Source organism: Triturus cristatus, chromosome 11 (assembly GCF_964204655.1).
Source record: "Triturus cristatus chromosome 11, aTriCri1.1, whole genome shotgun sequence".
Lineage (NCBI taxonomy): Eukaryota > Metazoa > Chordata > Amphibia > Caudata > Salamandridae > Triturus > Triturus cristatus.
This window is the reverse complement of record NC_140594.1, coordinates 226,325,111-226,351,897: the sequence shown is the minus strand read 5'-3', so window position 1 is coordinate 226,351,897 and position 26,787 is coordinate 226,325,111. Positions and strand designations below refer to the sequence as shown.

At 41.2% G+C, this 26,787-nt stretch overlaps 2 protein-coding genes across 2 annotated transcripts in view; one reads left to right on the top strand and one right to left on the bottom strand.

Annotated features, from left to right (window-relative positions):
- Positions 1–26,787, top strand: part of LOC146783944 (sodium-dependent serotonin transporter-like) — a 733,782-nt gene that overhangs the window by 683,576 nt on the left and 23,419 nt on the right. The window lies entirely within an intron of this gene.
- Positions 15,032–25,832, bottom strand: LOC146783945 (uncharacterized). Its single transcript, XM_085633564.1, has 3 exons — positions 25,614–25,832; positions 21,132–21,242; positions 15,032–15,635 (listed from the first exon to the last, which is right to left on the bottom strand). The coding sequence occupies exons 2-3, from the start codon at positions 21,228–21,230 to the stop codon at positions 15,219–15,221; spliced, it is 516 nt and encodes a 171-aa protein (XP_085489690.1). The 5' UTR covers positions 21,231–21,242; positions 25,614–25,832; the 3' UTR covers positions 15,032–15,218.

The following is a 26,787-nucleotide window of genomic DNA, read 5'->3' as shown; positions in this document are numbered from 1 at the left end:
CTTTTTGAAAATTGGAACCACCTCTGCTCCCAGCCAAGTATCAGGGACCTCCATTCCCCCCAGAATGGCATTAAATATTAGTGTAAGATATGGGACCCATATCCCTGGTTCCTGTTTGAACAAGTCCCCAGGCACCCCATCGAGTCCCGGGGCTTTTCCCGCAGCTAGACCCTTGATGGCCTCCCTCACCTCTTTTTCAGTAAAGGGAGCTCCCGTATAACTAGATGTCTTTATGCCACCAACTGTATTTTGTTCCCCCCCTTCCTCAGCATAAAACGTCTCAAAGTGGCGCTGCCATATCAGGGGCGCTATGTTGGGCTCTATTGCCGAGGATAAATCCTCAGTACCATTGGCGACTATGCGCCAAAATTTGCGCGAGTCTCTGTTAGTTAGTGTTTTAACAAGGTTTTCCCAATAATCCTGGTCCCATTCCGCCCGCGCATTTTCCAGGAGCCTTTTGTAGGATCTTCTCCTAGCTTGTATTTCTTGCTTGCCATAGCGTCCTTTTATACCAAGTAACAGATGGGCCTTGGATTCCCTGCAAGTGGCGTTATACCAGGATGTTTTGGACAGGGGGCCTTTCCTTTTCCCTGAGGATGAAAACAGATCCTGCTCTAAGGTGATGATTATGTCTGCATGAATTTGTGCAAGCTTTCCTCTATTGGGATCATCTTGCACCTCCTTTCCAATCTGAAAGGCCCTCTCCAGCAATGGGATGATCCTTGCATATAACTGCGGTATTCTATCTGGACTATTGACCAATTTCTCCCACTTGACTCTCCGCCGATTGTTTTCAAGTAAGAGCCCTGCTTTATCTTTATCCGGTCCGTAGGATGTGTCCTCGCCCCCTGGCAGGGAATAAGTCAATTCCAAAGCGTTATGGTCACTGTCCATTCTTTCAGTGACTTTGAAATCGACTATTAATGGCCACATGAACAATTTGACCAAAATATAGTCCAGTCTGGATTCGCTACCTGTTTTATTATAGGTATACATGCTAGGGATGTCCGATTTGCAGCGGCCATTGCAAGCCCTTAGGCCTTGATTAAGAGTGAGGGCAGTTATCTGCAAGGCCAAGGGAGTCCAGGCCCTAAGTGGTGGGGCCACCGTTTCTGGAACAAACCAACATGAATCTTCCTCATAGGAAGGGCCGTCACGTAGTCCAGAAAATGGTTCGTACTGTGAATTAAAGTCACCTCCCACCAAGCAGGCAAATTCGCAAGGAATGCCTTCTAGGAACCCGGATAATTCATCTATAGTGCAAGATTCTTTTAGCATAGGAACAGGCCTTGAATATATGTTAATGACTAACAGCTTAGTGGAGTCTGACCACTCGAGTAAGACAGCCAATATGTCATCCGAGGCGGTCTCTAGGCAAGTGGCGTGACAACCTAGGTCAGTTGCTACCCAGGTCGTAAGTCCCCCCGACGGCCTGCCCCTTCCCCCCCACTTTGCGGGTTTAGAGAAGGAGGCAAAGCCCGGAAATAATATTTCCTCACGTGCCCAAGTCTCCTGGAAAAGAAGTATATTTTTGGAGCTAATGTACGAGCCCCACTCTATGGAGTCTATTTTATTGGCTAGGCCTGCCACGTTCCAAGAGATCACAGTTATATGCGCCGATTGGGTGGTGTCTAGGCCTGCGGAGACAAAGTTATTAGAGTTAAGCTCAGTGGGCGCCATTTGGCTAGTGGGGGAATAATTTGTGATAGAGGTTATATTAATGGGAGACAGGATGAAATCCGTCATGCCTAATACCAGAGCCGGCTTGTGTTCGACTATGTCAATTGCCCTAGTATGTATATCCGGGACTGGGGGTATACTAATCTCCATCCTGGGAGATACTATTAGAGAACTCCCCACTTCAACCACCTGTCAGTCTACCATTTCCAGACTGCTGTATCTATTGTGGGTGGGTAAATAGGCTGGATAATGTGTTCTGTGTGGCCCTGGGATTCCTCTCCTATATCCTCCACCCCCGCCCCTCCTCCGTGTAACAGTTTCCCAACCAGCCTCCCCCCCATACTGGTGGAAATGATGTATAGGTCTTCCCCTATGGTATTGGGGCACATTTCTCTCCCTGGGGCAGTTTTCCCAATCCTCCAGCAACTCTTGATGGTGCCCCCATCTCTGGTCCTCTGAATTATAGAGGCTCGAAGGGTAGAAAAATGAAAGAGGAAGTGATTGAATATTACTGCCAAAGTCCTCGTCAGAAACCCACGTGCAGATATATGCGACTGTATTCAGGTCTCTAAAGGTGACCAGAATGCAGTCCCCACTAATAGATTTCCTGGTGTAACCCACCCACGTTGCCCTCCTGGCCATGGAGATATCACTGGTTGTTCCTCTCGGAAGGGGTCTATTATTAGAGAGCCAGTTGATAACTTTATTCCTAAGAGAGGTAGTGGATTCAAATGTTGAGGATTTTAATTCCGGGACCCCTACCAGAACTAAGGTGTAGGGTGCTGCTTCTGGGGGGAGGTTTACAGGCTTTTGTCTGCGGTTAGGGTATGGTTTCTCGCCAATAGGTGGCGAATCACCCTTGTTATTGGTTGCGGGTATAGCAGTAGCTTTAAGCGGGGGGGTTATTTTTGGAGTGACAGTTACTATAGGCTGGGTTGGAGTTGGGTCCTTGTTATCATTTAAGGGTTGCAAGGTCTTATTTAGTACAACTTGTGGAGCTTTGGGGTTTGTGAGTGGAGGCTTATTATTTGTGGCAATAGGTGGTCCATTACCCTTAGTGGGCTTTGGTCCTAGACCCTCTATTGTAGTTTTAATTCCACTATTGTCAAGTTTCCTTGCGTCAACAAGTTGTACAGTGGCTTTCTCAATGCTAGCTAATCTAGCTTCGATTTTAATCAGTCTAACTTCAAGGGGACTCAATAGGGACCTTAGGAGTGTGCCTATGTCCTCCAGTGTGATATCATCAGAGGTAATATCCACTGGCACGGTATTGGTGGACTGTGGTAATGGAATTGTATTATTAATTCTAGGGGGAGTTGTCATTCCCGACTTCTCTAGCATAGAGACAGAGGTGGCTCCTTTCCCCCCTTTGCCTCTCGGTTGTTTGGATTTGGGGGATTTTGTCCTATTATTTTCTTTGTTTTGGGGCCCCTTCTTCTTTATTTGTATTGCCCCTTCTCTCACCCCCCTATCTCTATCTGTGTTAGGTTCTATAGCTTTAACTGCCTCAGTGTTCTCGGTTAGTGTTGGTAGGGTAATTTGGGTGCTAGGTAGGGCCATTAGGCTCATGTCCTCAAGGTCACTCAGCACCTCAATAGTGAACTCTGGATTAGTAGTTGAGGTGCCAGGGAGTGAGCATGGTGCTTGATCAATTCTACCACTAGTTGATAGGCAGGATCTAACTTCTGGGGTTCTGGCTTGGGCCATTGGGCCCATTGAAGATCTCCTTACCCAGTCTATTTCTTGGGAGATTCTTCGCTCCAGCACCTCGATTTCCTCGATCAGAAGAGAGCCAGCTTTAGCAAAGTAGGTGTCAATAGGTCCTTTGACAGCTCCGGCCGCGGCTAGGGAAGATGTTTTACTTCTGGTTTCCCTGGTGCTCATTTCGCTGGTGGTTGAGCGGCCTAAATGTGAACATGAAAGAGGAGGGGCCCGGACCAGACTCTCACGTACTCGAACGGCCTCAAACGGCCCGCTCTTTGCCCGGTCTTCGCCCCGGTCGCTCCCGCTCGCTACCGCGCAGCGATAACTCCTATCTTTAATATAGAGCTGGGGTAGGGCGGGGGGCGTGGCCGGCAGGGAGAGCGGCCACAGGTGTGACACGCAGGGACTCCTGGGCAATGGAGTCCCTGCTAGGCTGCTCGCAGCCCTGCCGGAGTGCAGATGGTCCAGGAAGTTTCCAGCTCCCCACACGAGCCTCTCAGTAGGTGCAGGCGCAGCGGGACCCGCACAGCGGGTCCTGCAAGGTGTAGAGTTTTCCGCGAAGAAATCCAGCGACGAAGTCAAGAAGGGTAAGAGCCTCCACACAGTGCTCTGGTCATCCAAAAGGCAAGGTTTCCCACAGGCTAGTGGATCTTGTGCACTTTTATTCAGCCAGGGGGCGTGGCCGGCAGGGAGAGCGGCCACAGGTGTGACACGCAGGGACTCCTGGGCAATGGAGTCCCTACTAGGCTGCTCGCAGCCCTGCCGGAGTGCAGATGGTCCAGGAAGTTTCCAGCTCCCCACACGAGCCTCTCAGTAGGTGCAGGCGCAGCGGGACCCGCACAGCGGGTCCTGCAAGGTGTAGAGTTTTCCGCGAAGAAATCCAGCGACGAAGTCAAGAAGGGTAAGAGCCTCCACACAGTGCTCTGGTCGTCCAAAAGGCAAGGTTTCCCACAGGCTAGTGGATCTTGTGCACTTTTATTCAGCCAGGGGGTGTGGCCGGCAGGGAGAGCGGCCACAGGTGTGACACGCAGGGACTCCTGGGCAATGGAGTCCCTGCTAGGCTGCTCGCAGCCCTGCCGGAGTGCAGATGGTCCAGGAAGTTTCCAGCTCCCCACACGAGCCTCTCAGTAGGTGCAGGCGCAGCGGGACCCGCACAGCGGGTCCTGCAAGGTGTAGAGTTTTCCGCGAAGAAATCAAGCGACGAAGTCAAGAAGGGTAAGAGCCTCCACACAGTGCTCTGGTCGTCCAAAAGGCAAGGTTTCCGATATACAAGTGGCCCTTTTTTAAGTTAATGTATTTCCAACATAGACAAATGAATCTAAAAACCTGATCAATTGTACTGATTTTTTATCTAAATCCCGCCTGGAATTTGGAGAGCACACTGTTCTTTTTAAGCCAACCGTTTAATCTCATTAAAATATGCCTAGCGAAGATTTTTTGTAAAATATCAATTAAACATATAGGTCGGTAATTTGCGGGGTCGTAGCGATTGCCCTTCTTAAAAATCGTAATGAACTCTGCCCCTTTCCATGATTCGGGTATGGGAGAGCCAGATGCAATAGTATTGCATAAGCGATTTAAATATGGCCCCCAAACACTACTGTCATGCTTTAACATATCTACCGGGATTTTGTCGGGCCGAGCACTTTCCCGGACTTGACTGCATTAACTGCCATTAGTGTTTCTTCAAAGCTAAAATCACTTATTAAAAGTAATAAGGTAACCCCATGTTATCCTATGGGGGAGGCAGGCCTTGCAGTAGTTCAAAACACATTTACATGTAGATGCCCAACTTTCTATAACTACAGCGTGCCCGATTGGCTGATAAGGGCCTACCTTAGGGGTGATTGATTTAGGTTTATAAAGGTTTATATTGAAAGATCAAAACGGTAGTTTGAAACTGCAAACACAAGTTGCAATTGCAGTCCTGAGACAGATATGAAGGGCTAATTAAGTGGGTTGCACAATCAGTGCTGCAGGTCTATTAGTAGCATTTAATTTACAGGACCTATGTACATGTAGTACCACTTTACCAGGGACTTACAAGTGCAGTAAATGTGCCAATTGGGTGAAAGCCAGTTGCACCATGTTTAAGGGAGAGAGCGCAAACACTTAACCACTGGTTAGCAGTGGTAAAGTGCAAGCCAACAAAAAAAGGTTTCAGAAAACAAGAGGCTGAAGGCAAAAAGTGAGATGACCATGCAGAGAGGGCCAAGTCAAACGCATATAGATACCTATATCTTCACTAAAAGAAACAAAGGGTAAAGTGATGTTATAGATAGGTGAAAATTTCAGTGGCAATCTAACATTTTAAACAAAACAAAACACTGAAATTCACCTGGTATAGTTATCTCTCATAACTTTAATTCATGCCCTAAAGTAACTATAAATTGCACCCCCACTATGCAAGTAAACATGTTAAGTTCCATAGGAAACTTTAGACAAGGCTACAGCCCGAACTGGTGGACGGAATTACACCAAATTTGGCAAAAAGGTAGGTCTTGGTTTCAGAAAGCGACGTTTTTGTTAAATGGTGTAAATCTGTTCAGTAGTTCCAGAGAAATGTAAAGATTTCTCAGAAATACAATTGTGGCCGCAGTGGATCCACGAACCCTCCTGATCTTGAGCCTGAGATCGGATTGGCTGCCAACAATTGTTTACAGTGGAGCACTTTGTTTTTTGTCTTCAGGAAGCTGTATGTCAGCAGCTCTCTGGAGGCAAAAATACAATTCCGGGCCTTGCAGGAGGCGGGAGTCAGCTGGGACTGGGAGGGCCTTCAGGTTCCCCCGCGGTCCCTTTAATGATGGCCATGCCCTGGGGGTTGGGGTCCCCGGGCCAGAAAATGGCCGGGAGGGGGACCACTCGGCCCCACTGCCCTTCTTCTAAATAAAATGAAGGGTCGGGCCTCAAAGATGGGGGCCCGGGGCCGTAATCGGCCTTGGGATGAGGGCCACGTGGCCCTCATCCTTAAAATTAATTTCCGAGGAATGGGGTCCCCGGGGCCAAAATGGTCGTATGGAACAGGGGTGTATCATTCTTTTTTTCTCTTGTGATAGGAGTTGCGACCTATCGCAGCGCTCAGCACGGCCCCTCGTGTAACGTTGCGGTGGATTCGCGTATCCATCTTAAATAAATAATTAAATACTAACTAGAAGGTAGTGTTACAGTTGTGGACTTTTTTTTATAAATGTACTGAAATTGAACTTCATAATCACATTAAAATTGTGAGAGTTTGATTTAATATTTAAAATGGAAATTAAAAGTTAAAGTTGAAAGGTTATATGTGTTGTAGTACATTGAATTTGTGATTTTGTTTTGCAAATTCGTGATGGATCCGTGAATCCAAAAAAAAATTAAAAATAGTAACTATGTTAAAAAATATATAACTTTCATGGTTGGGTTATAGGGTGGCTCCAAGAAGAGCCGTTGTGTTTATTATGACTTTGTTGAAGCTACATACAAGTGCGGATGCACAGCTTAAGGTTGTTGAGAAAGACTCTGGTCCCTTCATCTGTGAAGTGAACTCCATCACTTCTGTAGATGTTATGCATGTGAAAACGTAGATTGTTGTTATAGATAGAGCCCATGTTATGGTCTCTGAGGAAAGCAGAAACAGCGTTATTGACATTCTTTCTAGCCTTCTCAATCTGTGGACAAAATTGATTTGGCCACTTCCATTTCTATCTTTGGCATATGTTAGAGTACACAAAGACAGTGAGGGGCAAAAGCGACATCAGTTGTGCTAAGGCTAAGGTATCCTACCCCCTCAGACCACGCGAAGAACCTCGGCATCATACTCGACTAATCACTCACCATGAACCGACAGGTCAACGCCGTCACCTTAAGCTGCTTCAACACACTCCGCATCCTCCGCAAGACCTTCAAGTGGTTCCCCCCTGAGTCAAGGAAGACAGTCACCCATGCACTAATCACCAGCAAACTGAACTATGGAAACGCACTCTACGCCGGCATCCCAAGTCCCTACTCCGCAAACTCCAGACAATGCAGAACACCGCCGCCAGACTTGTCCTCCACATCCCCAGACACGAACACATCAGCCAACACCTACGAAGTCTCCACTGGCTCCCCGTAGAGAAAAAAGTCACTTTCAAAATCCTCACGCCTACAAATGCCTACACAATAACGGACCCAAATACCTCAACGACAATCAACTTCCACGTACCCAAAAGAAACCTCAGATCTTCCAACCTCGCACTGGCCGAAACCCCACACATCCACAGAGCAGGTGGAAGATCCTTCTCTCACATTGCAGCCAAGACCTGGAACAAGCTACCAGCAGACATCAGACGCGCCCCCTTCAGTTGGCAGAATGAGAGGCATCTAAATTGGTGGAGAAGATGCTGTTTTTGATTGGCTGTTCATAAACATTGTGTAGCCAAAAATAGGATGCATGTTACTTAGTAGAAAAAGCATCTTTCTGATTGGGTATAGAAAAACACTTTGAAAGGTACAGTAGATAGGATAAGCTAAAATTTGTAAGATTCAACTACACCTGCTGTTTGCATTTGTAAGCTAGTGTGCTGAACTTGAAAATATGGAGAACTTGTGACCTGGAAGTACAGTTGAATGTTGCAGAAACTGTTACTATGGAAACTAGGGTTAAGCAGAATGGGGAAAGGGTTGGAAGTTAACTGTGGTTTTAAAATATAAAATGGTAAATTATATATGAATGATATGGTTTTAAGTAAGTTTTCCTAAATCAGTGCTATGTTTAGAAGTGGTATGTTCTTAAAAGGTAATACTAGTATTGTTGAGAATAGGTTTTTGAACTCCCGTCAGGGTTCGAGACTCCTACGCAGACCCCCACTACGGCACAGCGGTGGAGTCGCGACTCCTGTAAGTTACAGACGCAGATTGGGCACTTTTAGAAGGGAGTAATAAAGGTGTAAAGTAATAGGTGTATATAGAAGTGGGATTCAGAATTTGAAAAAATGTAGGGAGCATTTTGATTTGTTACTTACATTCATTTGTGTGGAAAAAGAGAGGGAAAGTTTGCCATTACTGGTTTTACTTGGTTAAGAGTGGTACACCACATTTATTGTATTAGAAAGAAAAACCTTTTGGAGTTTCTGACATTTTCATATTTTGCAATAGTATTTCAGAGGTGAGTTACACATGTGTAAGGTGTGTTACATATTACGTAGCAGTGCTTCAGTGTTTGTAATGCTATTTTTAAATTTGTAATGCATTACTTATAAAATTTGCAAAACATTAGAGAAGTGTGATATTTGAAATATGTTATCAAAAGTACGAATGTGGATTGTAGTTTGTTTTATTGTACTGAAATGAAGATTGAAATAGGTTGTGCATGGAAATATGTGTTGTTGCTGAGTGTCTAATGATAGCAGAAGAGAAAACTGATGTTTAAAACATGTTGGTAGATGTATTAAAGTGTATCCCAGTCTATATAAATGTGTACCCAGGTGTCCTGTATTATGATCAGAAAGGAATGCATACACTGTGTTCTACACAAATTTAGAGAGCATGTGCTGTGAAAGACAGGTATTCAACTATTTGTATGTTTCTTTTTATGTCTCATGTCACTGGCCAAAGGCATACGCACATGCATGCATTCCACTCAGAAACATGGTGAGAGTTACAACAGTGACATGGGAAGGGTTGCTGTCTTAAAATTGGCTAAGCACAACATTCTGAGCATTTGGTGAAAAGTGAAGCTGCAAGACAAAGGTGAGGTTTACAACATGTTGGCAAATGGGTTAGTGATTAGGGGGCATATGTATCAAACGATTTTGTATTTGCAAACGCTGCGAATCGCAAAATAACAGCGTTTGCGAATACAAAATCGCAAAATGAGATGTATGAGGCATTTTAGCATCGCATCCTTAAGGAATCACTAATTTTGCGATTTCTTAAGTTTGCGTAAGCATTTAAGAAATCGCAAATGGCGATTCCTTAAATGCTATGTAACACGCCCCCAATTTGTGCAATTTCTCCTTAAGAAATCGCAAATTACCACCAACTTCACGTTGGTGGTAATTTGCGATTTCTTTGAAAAATGCACTTTTTGGCATTTTTCAAAGTGCCATGTGGCGCACATACATGCCCTTAGGGCATGTATGTGCGCCATATGCGCACACATGCTAATTTCAGGGGTGCATCAGGGTGTCATCATGACACCCTTGCACCTTTGAAATTATTCTCAATTTGCGATTAGCAAATTGCGATTCGCAATTTGAGAAAGACTTCCCATTCATTGATATGGGCCTCCTGGGAATCGCAAATGGAGATATTGATACATATGCCCCTAGGCTACTTCCTATGAGTCTGTGGAAAGGTACACTTGAAGTAGGCCATATAAGTTTAGGTGTCTGCTTCAAATGAGAAATGCAGTCTGTCAAGTTTAAAGGTATGCGTGCTCCTGTGAGTGAGGTATGTGTCTACTTGTACATCTATTGGCTAATGTGTTATGCATCTGAAGATGGTAGCTTGAAAACCTGGTCAGTTTCCTACCGGTGGACAAATCTCTCAGTCCTGCTCTGTCATTCGGTCGCACAGGCTGTGATTTCTTCTGTATGTGGGTGTTATTGAGCCTCTCAAATAGCCTGTTCAATACCCAGGTGCCCTGTTTTATGAGGAGAAAGGAATACATACACTTTCTTCAACACAAATTTAGAGAGCATGCGTTGTGAAACACAGGTATTCAACTATTTTTATGTTTCTTAATATGTCTCATGCCATTAGCAAAAGGCACAGACTGATGAATACATGCCTTCAGAAACATGGTGATACTTACAACAGTGTCCTCGGAAGGGTTGCTGTTTTAAATTTTGCTAGGCCCAACATTCTGAGTAATCTGTGAATAGTGAAGCGGCAAGATAAAAGAGAGGTTTAAGATAGGTTGGCAGAGGGATTACTGATTAGAGTACTTCGTATGGGTCTCTGGAAAGATACACTTGAAGTAGGCCATGTAAACGTAGGTGTCTGTTTGAAATGAGAAATGCAGTCTGTCAAGTTTAAAAGTCTGCGTTCTCTTGTTAGTGAGGTGTGTGTCTACTTGTACATCTATTGGCTCATGTGTTATGCATCTGAAGATGGTAACATGAAAACCTGGTCGGTTTTCCTACCGGTGGAAAAATCTCTCAGTTCTGCTCTGTCATTCAGCCGCACAGCCTTTGATGTCTTCTGTATGTAGGTGTTATGGAGCCTCTCAAATAGCCTGTTCAATACCCAGGTTCCCTGTTTTATGAGAAGAAAGGAATACATACACTTTCTTCAACACAAATTATGAGAGCATGCACCTTGAAACACAGGTATTCAACTATTTGTATGTTTCTTTTTATGTCTCATGCCATTAGCAAAAGGCACAGACAGATGCCTACATGCCTTCAGAAACATGGTGATACATACAACAGTGGCCTGGGAAGGGTTGCTGTTTTAAATTTTGCTACGCCCAACATTCTGAGCAATCGGTGAATAGTGAAGCTGCAAGCTAAAAGAGAGGTTTAAGATATGTTTGCAGAAGGATTACTGATTAGGCTACTTCATATGGCTCTCTGGAAAGGTACACTTGAAGTAGGCCATATAAATGTAGGTGTCTGTTTGAGATGAGAAATGCAGTCTGTTAAGTTTAAAGGTCTGCATGCTCTTGTTTGTGAGGTATGTGTCTACTTGTACATCGATTGTCTCATGTGTTATACATCTGAAGATGGTAGATTGAAAACCTGGTCGGTTTTCCTACCGGTGGACAAATCTCTCAGTTCTGCTCTGACATTCGGTCGCACAGCCTGTGATGTCTTCTGTATGTAGGTGCTATGGAGCCTCTCAAATAGCCTGTTCAATTCCCAGGTGCCCTGTTTTATGAGGAGAAAGGAATACATACACTTTCTTCAATACAAATTTAGAGAGCATGCGCTGTGAAACACAGGTATTCAATTATTTGTATGTTTCTTTTTATGTATCATGCGACTAGGAAAAGGCACAGACTGCATTTCTCCTTTGAAGCAGGCACCTAAACCTATACGGCTTGCTTCAAGTGTACCTTTCCACAGACTCATAGGAAGTAGCCTAATCACTAATCCTTCTCCCAACATGTCTTAAACCTCACTTCTCTCTTGCAGCTTCAGTTTACACCAACTCCTCAGAATGTTGGGCGCAGCCAAATGTAAAATAGCAATCTTTCCCATGTTACTGTTTAAAGGTGAGCGTTCTTGTGACGGGTTTGCTAGTATTCTACATATTTACTTGTTATGGAGACATTTCCAATGTAAGTGAAAGCATTTGTTTATTCATTATTATGAATATTAATATATAATCATTTCAAAAGTATAACATTATTTAAGAAACTATTGAAATTTATATTTGTTTTTTAGATATTTACTTTTATTTGAAAAAAAATTGAGGATGGGAAAAAAAGATCAAAAGAGAAGACATGAAAAAAAAGTACTACTTAAAAAAAAGTGAAAAGAGAAAATTAGATGAAGCGCAAAATGTTACACAGAAGAAAAAGACTTCTGGTAAGCAAACTAAATAGTTTCTGAAAACAGTTATGCAGAGAAAAGTTTTACAATAACTAAGAAGCAAAATGCAAATGAAGATGTTAAAACAAATTTATTTTATGGGAAAACAATACATATAACAAAAAGGCTGAAAGAACATAGGGACATAAGAAAAAGAACGTTTAGAAGTAGAGTAGTGCAAAATGTATTGACAGATTGTAAAAAATATAAAAAAAGATCAGTAGCTTATAAAAAAAAGCAAGAGATTGAAAGTGTAGTAAATAAAGCTTTTGACATAAAACGTAAATTATTTAAATTAATATTGAAGAGAATGAGAACATTGGACAAAACAATGGTGTTTATGAAGGAGAAAAGTAAAAGAAAAAGACTGGTTAATAAAATGGAAGCACACTTCCAGTACTGAGCCTTTCTTTAACGAAGAAAGCTATTTTCAGCAGAACACATTAGTACAGTCAATTGATACTAGTGGTCGATGCTATGAAATTAAATATAGTTCCCCGATTCCAAATGAAAAAATGGTTCCTAGGAATGTAGAAGAAGTAATAGCTGAAGAAGTTCAAGGGAGGAATACACAAGCTCCTGTATTTAAGTGGGATTTTAGCAGTATTTGCAGTATTCAACAGGAGTCTATTGACATATTACAAATTGTTTTAGGAGAATGTGCCCAAAAAAGTGTTAAACGGAAGATTAAGATGCTACAAGGACTAGATCCATATAAAATAAGAAAATATACTAAGTTGCAAGGTCATTCTCTGGCTTGTCTTTCAAGAAAAGCCTGCCAAACTACTTTTCATCATTTAAGAATGTTATCTGTACACCACTCTGAAATGCGGAAGTTAGTAAGGAGACTCTACTATGTAATAACTCCTGCATTATATTTAAGTGAAATGAACACAGCTCTTTTGCATGATTCTGTATCAGATATAAAGAAAGTTTGTGATGATATACAGTTTTGTCTTTTTGGATCAGAAGCAAGTGTAGAGAAACTGAGAAAGTGTAGGTGTTGAAGAACAGGAGAAAGAGATTAGTATTGATGATTTTGCAGAAGAAATTAGAAAGTTTAACATAGTTTCATTTGAAAAACCAAACTTTGTATTTGTTGTCGACATACTCACTATAGAAGTCAAACTAGGAATGTTGATTTATATTTAAAAAGTGAAAAAGAAAATAATGAAAAGTGGCAGCAATTTGGTGTTTATTTGTTAGTAGAAGGTCAGTTTGAATTGGGTACTGATCAAGTTATTTGTAAATACTGTTACAACAAATAAGAAGAAAACAAAATGCCAGCTAGAGCAGTACATAACAACTTAGAGTTGGTACCTTATCCTCAGGAACTGGCAGATTTAAATACATATGAGTCTATTCTTATTCAATCTGTACACCCATTTCAGACCATGGTTCGTATGGAGCCTAAAACAGGTAAGTTGCAACCAACAGATTTACAGAAAGATCTGAAAGGAAGAGTTGTCTACTTACCTTTAGATTTTAAGAAAAACATTGAAACTGTTCGTGTAGACAGAGAAGAAAATGAGCCAGTAGTTATTCTAGTAAATGGTGTACCAACAAACAGTCGAAAAATCTGGCAAGAGTTTGTAGATGTTAGTACACTTCAAAAAGCTACAATATACCTGAGACAGAATAACATTTATTATAAGAATGTGAATGTTGATGAAGACATAATATGCTTACAAGATGAAACAGTAATTTCAACTGAACAAATTGAAAAAGTGGACAAGTGCAGGACTGAAGAGATTTATGAACATTATACAATACATCCTCTGCATTCAAAATAAATAATTAGAAACAGTATTGAATTATTTCAAATGAAAAAAGCAAGGGAAACCCCATGAGTGTATGGGAAAAAAGTTTAGAAGCTCGTTGTTTTCCCCAGCTATTCCCCACTGGAGAAGGTGGATGATTGGATGAGTGAGATGTACATATTCCAGCCTCATAATACCGATCAACAAGAATATATTGTAAAGATGCAAGATTTCAGCAGTGTATTCCATATATATTTCAGAAAGAGAAAGAAGTACCAAGCCAGAGGTGATCCTTATATACACAGCTATTATGGATAAAGAATCCACCAAAATTTGGAACAGATAGTGATTAAAGTGTTTTGTCTTTCATCAAACAGTATGTTTCATTTGCCATTCCAAGAGATGGTGGAGCGAAGTCATCGATGTGGGAAATATTGCAGATGAAAATACACATGTAAAGGGAAGTTTTACACAAAATGTTTTGGATTCCCACGTCTTATAATTTATAAAGGAAGAGTAAATTAGTTTTTTGTCAGCAGTAAGACATAAAATATCTCGGAAATCTCCCAAGAATACATACAACGTAAAAAGTACATTAATTACTACAATCCAGTTATTTTGAAAATGTGGAATGCAAACATGAATATTCAGTATGTTGCAGATAATTCACTTGCTGTTGTTTGCTATGTTACATCATATATAACTAAATCTGAAAAGACAGAGATGAAAGAAATGTAGGAAGAAATTTCAGTAGAGAAGAGTCTTAGCAAGAAATTGTGCAGCTTCAGCTTGAAAATGCTTTCCCATCGAGAGATTGGATCCTTTGAATTTTCCGATCGCTTGAGCTCAGCCAGTTTAGTCAAGAGGAATTGTTTGGGTAAGTCTAGGTCTTGCCTCCACACGGAATAGAGTATTGAAATCTTTACAAGAAATTGAATACTTAGCACAGAATGGACCAGAAAGTAAAGATAGTTTTTAAACTAATATGTTGAATAAATACTATTCCAAAAGGAGTCCACATCTCGAAAATCGATGTCTGTATGAAATACTTCAACATTACAGGTTAAAAGGAATTTTACAGAAAATATAAAAGAAGAGAAATATGCAGTAATTGGATGGGATGGATGTTTAGTAAAACATGTGAAAGGAAATCTTATTAGCCACAGAAAACTCAGTTGTGAAAGTCCAGATAAGAGAGAATATTTCTGTTTAGCACTTATGCAACTGTTCTGCAACTGTTCAAGCCTTGGCGTAGTGAAACAGAATTACTTGGAGACTTTGACTGCTATGAAGATTATTTTAATGCAAGTAAAGACAACATTCAGTGGATAATTTTCCCAACTTATCTACAAATGTTAAATGATGAGATTGAGCAAGAAAATACTATTGTAGCTGAAATAGCTAGAGAAAGTTCCCAAAGTAGTCAAAGTACTGGTCCACTGCGTCAAGATCCACTGGGACAACCAATTATTCAATTAATCAATCAGAACATTTGTAAAGCGCACTACTCACCCGTGAGGGTCTCAAGGCGCGGGGGCGGGAGAGAGTAGCCAGGTCTTGAGAAGCCTTCTGAAGGTTAGCAGGTCCTGGGTCTGCCATAGGAGGATAGGGAGGTTGTTCCAGGTCTTGGTGGCAAGGTGGGAGAACGATCTGCCACCGGAGGTCGCTCTTCAGATGCGGGGGACGGTGGCGAGGGCAAGGTCGGCAGAGTGGAGCTGGCGGTTGGGGGTGTAGAAGGAGAGTCGTCTGTTGAGGTAAGCTGGTCCGGTTTTGTGGAGTGCCTTGTGTGCATGGGTGAGGAGCTTGAAGGTGATCTCCTTGTTGACGGGGAGCCAGTGCAGTTTCTCAGGTGGAGTGTGATGTGGCTGCAGCGAGAGATGTTGAGGATCAGGCGTGCAGAGGCATTTTGAATGTGTTGAAGTCGTTTCAGGAGTTTGGCCGAGGCTCCTGCGTAGAGGGCATTTCCGTAGTCCAACATGCTGCTGACGAGGGCCTGAAAATGAAGCAGCAATAGCCACGAATGAGGTAGAAACTGCAGTGCAACAAACACAAGAGGACATTATTCAGTTGGAAAAGTTAGAAGAACAACTAAATATTGAGCAAAAAGAAAATATATCTACAAGTCAAACAGCAGGTACAACATGGTTTGCTGTATGAAAATAAAGAATGACAATGTTAATCATTTAAACCTATTCTATTGTACATCAGTGGTCAAGCTGGAACAGGAAAAAGTTTCTTAATTAATGTTTTGACCGGTTATCTACACAAAACAACAGAATCACATTTGTCTTGTGTTGTAACAACTCCTACTGGATTAGCAGCACACAACATTAAAGGATTTACTTTACATCGATTACTTATGCTACCTGTTGAACATGATAATAAATTGGGATATCAGAAGCTATCTGTAGAAGCTTGTTATGAAGTCTCAAGAGTACTGAAGAAAATGAAACTTTTAATCATTGATGAGGTGAGCATGGTCTCAAACTTAATGCTTGCTTTTGTACATGTAAGAATGCAACATATTTAAAAAAAAAGATTAGGATGTTTTGATTGGAGGAAAACGTTTAATTGTATTCGGAGACCTACTACAACTAACTCCTGTAAAAGGACAACCTGTTTTTAAAACATGTGCCCATGAATACACAAGGAAATCTTTGGGAAGTATTAGAAATGTGAACATATGGTTACATTTTGAATATAAAGAACTTGTTAAGAATAGGGGACAAGCAAGTGATGAAGATTATGGAAATATTCTCCAAGACATAAGAATTGGTGCCTTGACGGAACATAGTAAACAAGCTTTAGAAAGTCGGCTACTGAGGAACTTGTTTACAACTGGAAACACAACAGCTGAAGTAATGTACAATTTCCTTGCAGAAAACAAGTCTATAGTTTGCCTAATGCCTACACTGCAAGAGTGTTCTACATTTAATCAACAACTTCTGAAACTGTAAAAACAACAAATTGTGGAAATTGAAGCTATTGATAAAATCAAAACACCAGGGAGTGACAATTCTTCTTACAGAGAAACTACAGGCTAAATTACATTCTTTAGAAAAGTCTGTATCAAAAACTGGAGGCTTAGAAAAGACTTTACATGTACTTAACTGTCGGGTAATTTTGCGGCGTAACTTGAATGTAGAAGAAGGTCTAGTAAATGGAGCAATGGGAAAAGTTGTTGATTTTGTAAATGTTCAGAATAGAGATGGAATAGAATTTTTGATTATAAAATTTGATCAGATTAAGGAGGTAAGACAGATTGGGCATTGTGTTGTACGTTTTCTGCTTGTAAAAGATTTGTATGTTCCCAGACAACAGTTTCCTCTGGCTTTAGCATATGCAGTAACTATACATAAATCTCAAGGTTTAAGTATAGGCAGAGCTTTTGTACATATTGGAAGTACGGTTTTCAAAGAGGTAATGGCATTAGTTGCATTGTCTCAAGTAAGAACATTGTCTGGTGTATTTGATAAATTTTGATGAGAAAAAGGTTAGTGCTGATGCAAATTGTGTAAGAGAGTACAATCGTTTAAGAAGACTTTATGCTCCTGATGTGGGTGAATATCGTGTGTCCAAAACGGAAATATGTCAAAGATGCAATTGAGGTTCAAAAAAAGAAAGTAACTGAAGAGTTCAAAGTGTAAAGAAAAAACTATTTGAAAGTGTTGATGATATTGTAGGATACCATTTAGAAAACAGTTCAGGTATCAACTGTTATGCTAATGTGATTCCAAATATTGTGTTTCATCTACCACATCTTCATCATGAAATCATGGAAAACCATGAAAAAAGATTATGTTCTGCACTACATCATGTTTTTCAACAGTTGGTAAGTGACAGAACTAAACTACATACTGCTTCTGGAATTCAACATATTTTAGATATATGTACTGGTTCATTGACATTTACTCTAAACATACAACAAGATGCACAAGAATTTCTAATGCTCATGCTTGGAGTATTAGAACATGAAGGAATACGCATTGATAACTTATTTGGACTAAGTTACAGATGGGACGATAACTGTGAAAAGTATTCATTTACTTCTACCACTCAAATACAAGCAGAACAATTCCTATAGTTACCAATACCAGACTGCATGTCAGTACCTTTTAAAAAATTGATAAAAACAGCAAATCAGGATATAACATGTTCACATTGTAGATCAGAGATGTTGTCTACATTACATATAGAAAGATTTGGAAAATATCTCATTTTAATGTTACAACGTTGTAGAGCAGATGGAAGAAAATTGGAAACAAAAATTTCAAATTTTAAAGCAAGTCAAATATCTATTTCAGGAAGAGGTTATACAACAGCAAGTATTCTTTTTCATGAAGGAGTTACTGCAAGATCTGGACACTATACTGTTTATTTAAAGTGTAACAATGGATGGACACATTGCAATGATGCCCACCTGGAATTCAAAGCTACATTGCCTTCTCAATTACCAAACTCGTACAAGTTATTTTTCCAGACAAAGTTTGAGTACATCATTCAGCCTATTGGGAAGGTGTAAACAGAAAGTAGACAGCACTGCAAACTATTAGTATTTACAAATAATCTTTTGATTATTATTTGCGCTAATTAATATTACATTTAGAAAACTGTGTTTAAAAGCAAATAGTCTATACATTTGCTGTCTGTATTGTACTAGATGTAAATGAGAGTGTACATTTGGCCAATGTATTTGAGATAAATAATAGAGTTAATGTAGATAAAGGAAGTAATTAAGAAAGTGTAGATAGGAAAACGGATAGCTACACATATTTATAATGATGTTCTATCCTGATTGTTTTTTGTTTTCTACAATCAATTTGATTGTGCTTTTCCCCCGCTGTTCAGTGATGATGCTACATTGAAATCATTGTGTCTGGTGATATAAAGTGGAATCTGAGAACAGCAAAAAAGGGAAACTGAGAATGTTATGTAATTCTAAATTTATGTTGTGTTCTTAAAAATATAATATTGTAATTTTTCAAATATATTATCATTAAATAACAGTTTTTATTTTTCTTCTTTAAAGTAGCTACTGTTGAAGTGTGAAAACAGTTTTAATGCTATTAAGCATATTGCTACTCTGAAATAGTTTTACTGATTGATGTATGTAAATTACTTGCAAGGTAAGAATACATAATATGCTATGCATGATAACCTGGAAAAATGTTTAAAATTTAATTATATATTATTTGTTTTTAATATAAATAATGTTCATCGTTTAGACTACTTAAAAAGTATGATCATGTTTCTGTGGAGCAGTATCAAACTTACTTTTCACAAAAGAACATAGACTAATAAAAGTGCTTTGATTGCAAGTTATTTACTCCTCATTATACCACATAGGTGTGTATTGTACTCTCTATCCAAGGACTTCTGACACGCACATATAGATTACAGATGTCTACTTCTATGAGTAGGTACTCTAGTAGAACTGTTAAGATCTGTGCACCTGTATAATAAACTACATAGTTTTGAAGTTAGAGTCATCAGATGCACAACACTTGTCAAAATACATGTAGAAGCCTACATATACTAGACTATGACTGATTCACACTGCTTCTTTTTGAAATTTGCGTACAAAAAGATTTATGTATTACTTTCTCCTCCTTTTACACAACAGGTGGGTATTGAAACTGCTTTTTATTTTATTTGAAAATTTGACTGTTTTGAAGTATGCTGCATCTCCTCATTTTAAGAAGTATTTTAAGACATATTATAGAGCAACTAGGCCTAGGTTTTAAAGGATAGCATCTACTGTGTATGCCACAACCCATACACTTATTCATTGATTTAAACACTATGCTTTCACTCATTCATTCACACAGTCACCATGCATACACCCATCCAATCATTCAGATATTACTCATACACTCACTGAATCACCTAGACACTACTCTTGCACTGTTCCAATCATACATGTGTTACTCATACACCTATCTGTTCACCCAGGCACTACCAATGCAGTCCTGTATTCACCCAGGCTCTACCTATGCACTCATGGAATTACCAAGGGACTAGTCATACACTCAGCCAACCAAACAGGCACTATGCATGTACTTATTCAATCACCAAGGCACTACCCATACACTCATCCATTCACCCAGGTACTATCCATGCACTCATGAAATCACCCGAGCACTGCTGTTGCAGTCACCCATCCGTCCAGGCACTACCCAGGCACTCATCGATTCAGTCAGGCACTGCCGATGCAGTCATCAAGGCACTACCCATGTATTCATGCAATCACCCAGACACTACACATGCACTCATCCAATGAGCCAGACACTACCCTTGCACTAATCAATTCTATCAGGCAGTGCCCATGCACTCGTGCATTCACTGAGGCACTACCCTTGCACTCAACCATTCATTCAGGTACTACCCATACACTCATCCATTTACTCCCACACTGCCAACTGACTCATGCAGTCTTCGAGGCACTAGCCATGCACGCATCCAATTTCCCAGGCACTATCCATGTACTCATCCATTCACTCACGCACTACCCATACACTCATCCATTCACCCAGGTACTATCCATGCAGTCATAGAATCACATAGACACTGCTCTTGCACTCACTCATTCATCCAGGCACTACCCATGCACTCATCCATTCAGTCAGGCACTGCCCATTCAGTCACCTAATGAGCCAGGCACTACCCTTGCACTAATCCATTCACTCAGGCAGTACCCATACAATCATCCAGTCACTCAGGCATTATTCATTCACTCAAGCATTCACTGAGAGACAAGCCATGCATTCCTCTATTCACTCAGACACTATCCTTGCACTCAACTATTTACTAAAGCACTACTCATGTACTCATCCAATCACTCACGCACTATCCTTCAATTGAACCATTCAATCAGGCATTACTCATGCACTCATCCAATCACAAAGGCACTACCCATACACTCATTCATTTACCCAGCTACTATCCATGCACTCATGGACTCACCGAGACACTGCTCTTCCACTTACCCATTCATTCAGGCACTACCCATGCACTCATCCAATTACTCATGCACTGCCAACGGACTCATGCAGTCATCGAGGCACTACCCATGCACTCATCCAATCACCCAGACTCTACCCATACTCTCATCCATTCACCCAGGCACTACCCATGCACTCACCCAATCACCCAGTAACTATCCATAAACTCATCCAATAATCCAGGCACCACTCTTGCACTCATTCCTACAACACATATAAGTTTGTCTCTCTTTAACCAACTAAAAAGAACCATTTAAAAAAAATATCATGAATTTAAATTTTACAATTTAAAAATGTTGGGAGCCGCGCACCCATCGCGAACCCTACGTGCACTCTACGCGAACATTAAAATATGCCCGCACGATGCTAGGATTCACGCACCCATCGTGACCAGTACACAATCGTTACACGATTTTCACAGTAAAAAAAATATATATATAAATTGGTACATATATATATATGAAAAAATAGTTAAAATTGTATGTTACCTTTAACAATGTGAAAATATTTTTCACAAGCCTTCTTAAGATGTACTGTAGCTTGTACACAGTGCAATTCTTCAAAAATGTTTGAATATGTAGCGCCATTTCTGTTCCACTCTGAAAATTCAACCATTAGGTAAAAAACTTTAGAACTTTACAGAAAACCCACAGGTTTCAGAGATGTTATCGTTAAAATTTAGCATTTAAAAAACCTTAGACATTCACTGAAAAAAACACAGGTTTCAGGGACATTATAGTTAGAATTTAGGATTTAAAAAACCTTAGAAATTCACTGGAAAAAATACAGGTTTTAGGGAGGTTATAGTTAGATATTAACATTTAAAAAAAAACCTTAGAACTTCACTGAAAAAACCACAGGTTTCAGGGACGTTATAGTTAGGCTGACATTTCACTCATACGAAAGCCGAGAAATTCAGCCGTGCCCCCACAATGCACTACTGATGACGTCACATATTACATCACTCATGACATGGTCAAAGACATCACTGATGACATCTCAAATGACATCACTGATGATTTCACGTCTATATTCTGTCATCCATTCATTCATTCTTTCATCCATCATTCAGTGTTTCACGATTTCGTTCATCATGATACATACATCATTTAATCCTTACAACCTTTCACCTATACTTTCATCAAACCATTCTTTCTCCTGTCCTTCTACTGATTTACCCACCCATGTATCTTTTCACCCACCCATGCACTGTTTCACCCACCCACACAATCTTTCACTACCCACCCATCTTTTCACCCACTCACCCATCTTTTCACCCACCCACGGATCCTTTCATAAGGCCATCCTTTCACCTTTCCACCCATCTTTTCACCCACCCCCACACATCATTTCACCCATCCACTCTCACCTGCCCTTTCATCATTTCTCCTATCCTTCACCCATCCATGCATCCATTTACCACTCACACATCCTTTCGTCCATCCTTTCACCCACTAAAGCATCCTTTCACCCATCTATGCTTTCACCCTTCCTTTCATCCACTCATGCATCCTTTTCACCCATCTGCCCTCTCACCCATCCAAGCAATCTCCAACCTACCCCTTCCTTTGCCCACCCACTCATTCTTTCACCTATTCTTTCACTCGCCCGTGCATCCTTTCACCCATCCACCTTTTAACCATCCTTCATTTCAACATTCCATCCTTCTCCCTTTTCTGTAAGTCATCTGTAGAACCATCTTTCTTTAGCTTTAATTATGAACTTTTGTCTACTGAGTTACAGACAGAAGTGGTCCACAAAGGAATCAACTCCCACAATACCTTCGAAAGCAGCAGGTTCACAACACTCATATCTAGAACCTTTTCAGTGAGAAGAAGCCTATCATTACTGGTATGAGTAAGGTTGTGTGTGTGGGGGGAGGGAGAGAGAGAGAGAAAGAGCGATAGTTGGTTAATGTGTATTTTCCTCAACTTTTGAAGCATTTGCCTAAGGTAATTTTGTGCCTCTGGATCTTGCTGTTAGGGACATCTTAAAATGTAATAACGCTGTTTTAACCAGTTTCCATGTTCCTGTTGTACCATATGGAATTTACAGGTTCATTATAAGGCTATAGATATTTTATCATTTGTATTTTAATTGACATTCACGCTGCTGCTTTGCTGCTGGTGTATGAGCCAGACAATGGTCAAGGAACATTTTGGTATATATCTTAGCAATCTTTGCCCTGAAATCCTGCATGTTTTTGTGGGAGGCGGGACAAGAGAGGGACTGCACGACAGGCAGGCATTTTCTATTTATCTCCTTCCTTGCCATGTGCTTGACCACCATTTTGTGTAACCAGTTTGCCTGTTAGCTTATCTTTGTTCTCAATGTCACCACCTTCCTTTCCAAGCAATGTGCTTGCCCACCATTCTGTGCAACCAGTGTGTGTGTGTGTGTGTGTGTGTGTGTGTATCTCACACACACATATACAAACAACCCACATACATTCACAAGCCTGTTATGTGTGTGTGTGTGTGTGTATGTATTATGTGGCTATGCAAACAAGCATTTGCAATGCAAATTGGTCTCGCATTTGTTAAAGTTAGAGGTATTGGCATTGTAAATGAGTATTTTACCCATGTGTTTTGGATTGGAGTGGATGTATGTGGTGTGGAGTAGAATTATCTGGGTTGGACTGGAATTGTTAGCTGTGTAATTGTGTGTGGTGGAATCTTGTGGTGTGGAGTGGATTTGTGTAGTGAAATTATGTGGCATGGTGTGCAGTGAAAATATGTGGATAGTAATTACATGGTGTTAAGTGTACTGGAATTATGTGGAGTGGGTTTGTGTGTCATACAGTGTAATTATGCGGAATGTCATATTTTGTGTTCTGGTATGGTATGTTGTGGAGTTTAATTATGTGGTATGCTGTTCAATTTTGTTCGATGATGTGGAATTGCTTGGTGTGGATTGAATGTATTTTGTGTGTTGTGCAATTATGTTGTTGACTTGAACAATTTGGTGTGTTGTCGAATTAGGTGGTGTGGAATGGAAATGTGTAGAGTTGAATTGTGTGGCGTGGAAGTATGTGGTGTTGAGTGGAATTTTGCTGTTTAGAATATTGTGGCACGGTGTAGAGTGTATTTGTGTGGACTGTGTTAGCAAAGAAAAGGCATGAAGCAATGAAAGGGTGCAGGAATGTAGACTGTTACTAGGTGTTCCAGAGGAGTTATAAAGGCACCTCCATTAGCCTTATAAGGTACTGCACCCTTAATGCAATTATAAAGAGAAAGATTGCATTCAGGCTGCAGTACCTTATGTGGCTAATAGTGGTGCCTTTACAACTCCACAAGGCCACTGAAGAAAACTGTTAAATAGTACTGGCTCCAACTGATGTTGAAGCAGAGGACACGTAGGGACATTGTAAAAAGGTTTACAGCAAAACAAGGGTGCTGGGAAGCATGAATACGAAAGAAATGCTAGAGACTAAAAAGTTAATAAATACCATTTCAAAGAGGTGTTTTATAACCACAAAGGAGCAATACCGTAAAAAAAAAGGAGTAAAGCTTGAGACCATTAGGAGAAAGTGACCAGTAAGCTGGCCAGATATGTTTTGCTTGCTTTTATTATCTGCTTATGAAGCAGAACAGAAGGTTAAAAAGGCAAAATGGGAGAAAGTGTGAGACTAAGTAATGGGAGAGTACTGAAATATATGCAGTTCTAGACTAATTTGATCTTGAAAAAATGCGATGCTCATGTCCAGGTAAACAGAAAGCTACCTGGATGGGCAGAGGCAGTGAACAGAGAGGGGATTAAAAGAGGAAAAACAATTTTTTTAAAAATATGCGAGGAAACAGAGGAAAGAACGAGGTCAAAAGAAAGGGGAAGAAGAGTGGAAGAGAAGAGGCAGCTGGCGGTAAGAAGATGAGAGATGGAAAGAACCGGGAAGAGAAGCGTGGGAGAAGGGAGGCATGGGACGAGGAGGATGGGTGTGAGACAGGAGGCAATACACTGCTGAAGAGAGAAAGAATGGTGGAGGTAGAAACAAAGAGGGGGAGCAGGTGAGGAAAACAAGAAAGAGGTAAAGAGGGGGCAGAATAAGAACAAAGCGATGCAAATGGAACAAGCGTGAAGCCACGTAAAAATACATTGGGGGAGGGGAGAGCGGAAGCAAAACTGAAAAAGGAGAGGAAGAATGTATAAAAGCAATCACAGCTTGGGAGGGCCAGAGAGCAGGAGGGTAGGAGTAAAGGTGCAGCGTGATCGACATACAAGACCTTGAGTTAAAATGCCATGAGTCAAAGACTGTGTGATCTACTCATAGATGCACCTATTTTCAGTAAAACTTTTCATGTGCACACATAAGCAGCGCAGTATGCACTTCGAGCATGTTGCTAAGTACCTATATTTTGGCTACTCCCTACCCCCCAAGATGGTGGCTTTATGCGGTAATATGAAAGAAGCAAAAAATTGCTCTTTTCTTGGCGTGTCAGTGAAAGAGATGTCGGGAAAAAAAGTATAGAGCCACCTGATGTGCTATCTCTCCCCACCTTCCCAAAAGGCCCCATAATATTAAAAAAGTGCCGTTAGAGAGTGTAGGAAAAAAACCTCTCAAGCAGGAAGCACAGAGTGCAGAGCAGTGAAGAGCGAAGAAAACGAGATTTCTCCACAGATAAGTTAAGCAAAAAGCATCAGATTCCCACAGAGCAATAATAAAAGTTTTAAAAATCACGCAATACAGTTTAAAAAACTATACAAATAAATTGGCGAGCAGTCCTTACAATCCGCTCTACATCATAGGTGTTCTTATATGGGAGAGTGGAGTGAGGAGACAATTGGCCGAGCAACTAGAGAGCTGACCCCCTCAAGATGGCGGCTCTATGCAGCAGTAGGAGAGAAGAGAACATAGCATGGCAATGAAGACGCCAACAATCTTGTTTCTCCTTTCTTGAACGACAAGTTTAAACATTAGTTCTCATATTTGCGAGAGTTAGAGCGATTTTCGTTGTAAATTAATTTATTTTTACCTGTTTTTTGGTTTGGAGTCCAGTGGCCTTGAAAACTTGGAGTTTGTGGCTCCCAGAATGTCGGAACCAGAGGGCGGGTGGAGGAGAGCAGGTAGCAGCGTCCTTAAGCGCGTTTTGAGGACTCCTCCTTAAGCTGTGGTGATTGACCGGTCCCAACCTCTGCTTACTCCCAAAAAAATAAAAGCGCAGCCGCTTTTGGTAAAGTGTGTTGCGCTGTAAGAAAACATTTTATTTTTTGTACTAATTAACACGTGTTAGCAGAGGTGCAAGTCAAGCAAGGCGCACATTTTAACAAGCACTGCAAACTCAACAATTCTCGTCTACAGTGCCGTGGGGAGAAATGTACTTGATGAACACCAGCGCTGATAGGTTTTGCCAATGTCATGCGAGTAGGAGGGAGGAGGGGCAATCATACACTGTATAGTGTGATGGCCAAACAAAACGATCTCTTAGTGAATTGCCAGCGAGGGAGCTAAGCCCACAAAGGAGGGACATTTAAGAAAATGCACCAATAACAAGCCAGCATTTGTAAATGACCCAGATAACAGCCAATGGCAACTGGTGGGTGTGCCTAACCCCACAGAAGAGATATAACAGGTTGATCAAGCTCGACCAAAAAACGGGACAGGCCAGATATAGAAGACCAAAGGCTTTAGTCCTACTTTTATGTCTGGTCTGCCCCGTATTTTGATTATCAAAATCTGGTCACCCTAACTATACTGCCGTGCTGCAATTTGTGTTGAGAGCATTAACCAAGTGAGACAGATTATTAAAAAGTCAGCCAAATGAAAGCAGCAGCCAGGCTACAAAAAGAGGTGGGGGCCAGGAGCAGCAAGCAAGCACAAGTTGTATATTGTGGGTTGTGGCCCCTCCAATGGGACAAGCTGCACCAGCCTAACGCCGGCCGCTTCTGCTCCCAATGGAGAGAACTGCAGCTCTAGCCGTACCTTTTAACTCCTCTTGTACCTCTGCACCACTGCCGTACTGTTCCGGCGTGCTCCGGCATGCACTTGAAGGTAGGCACTGCAGTCTCTGCTCCAGCCGCCCCTTGGCCCGCTCCACGGTCGAGGGAGGCTTGTGGTGGCTGGTATCCAAGCTGCCCTGCCCGCTGGGGGCCCGGCACGGGACCTGGTGACTTGTTGTGTTAGTGGCACGATGTCCTGTTATCCGCCAC

Coding starts and splice junctions, on each gene's coding strand:
- LOC146783945 (XM_085633564.1), bottom strand. CDS start 21,230: ATGGCGCTACATATTCAAACATTTTTGAAGAATTGCACTGTGTACAAG. Junction 15,636..21,131: donor ATATTTTCACATTGTTAAAG/GTAACATACAAT, acceptor CTTCATTTTCAG/GCCCTCGTCAGCAGCATGTT.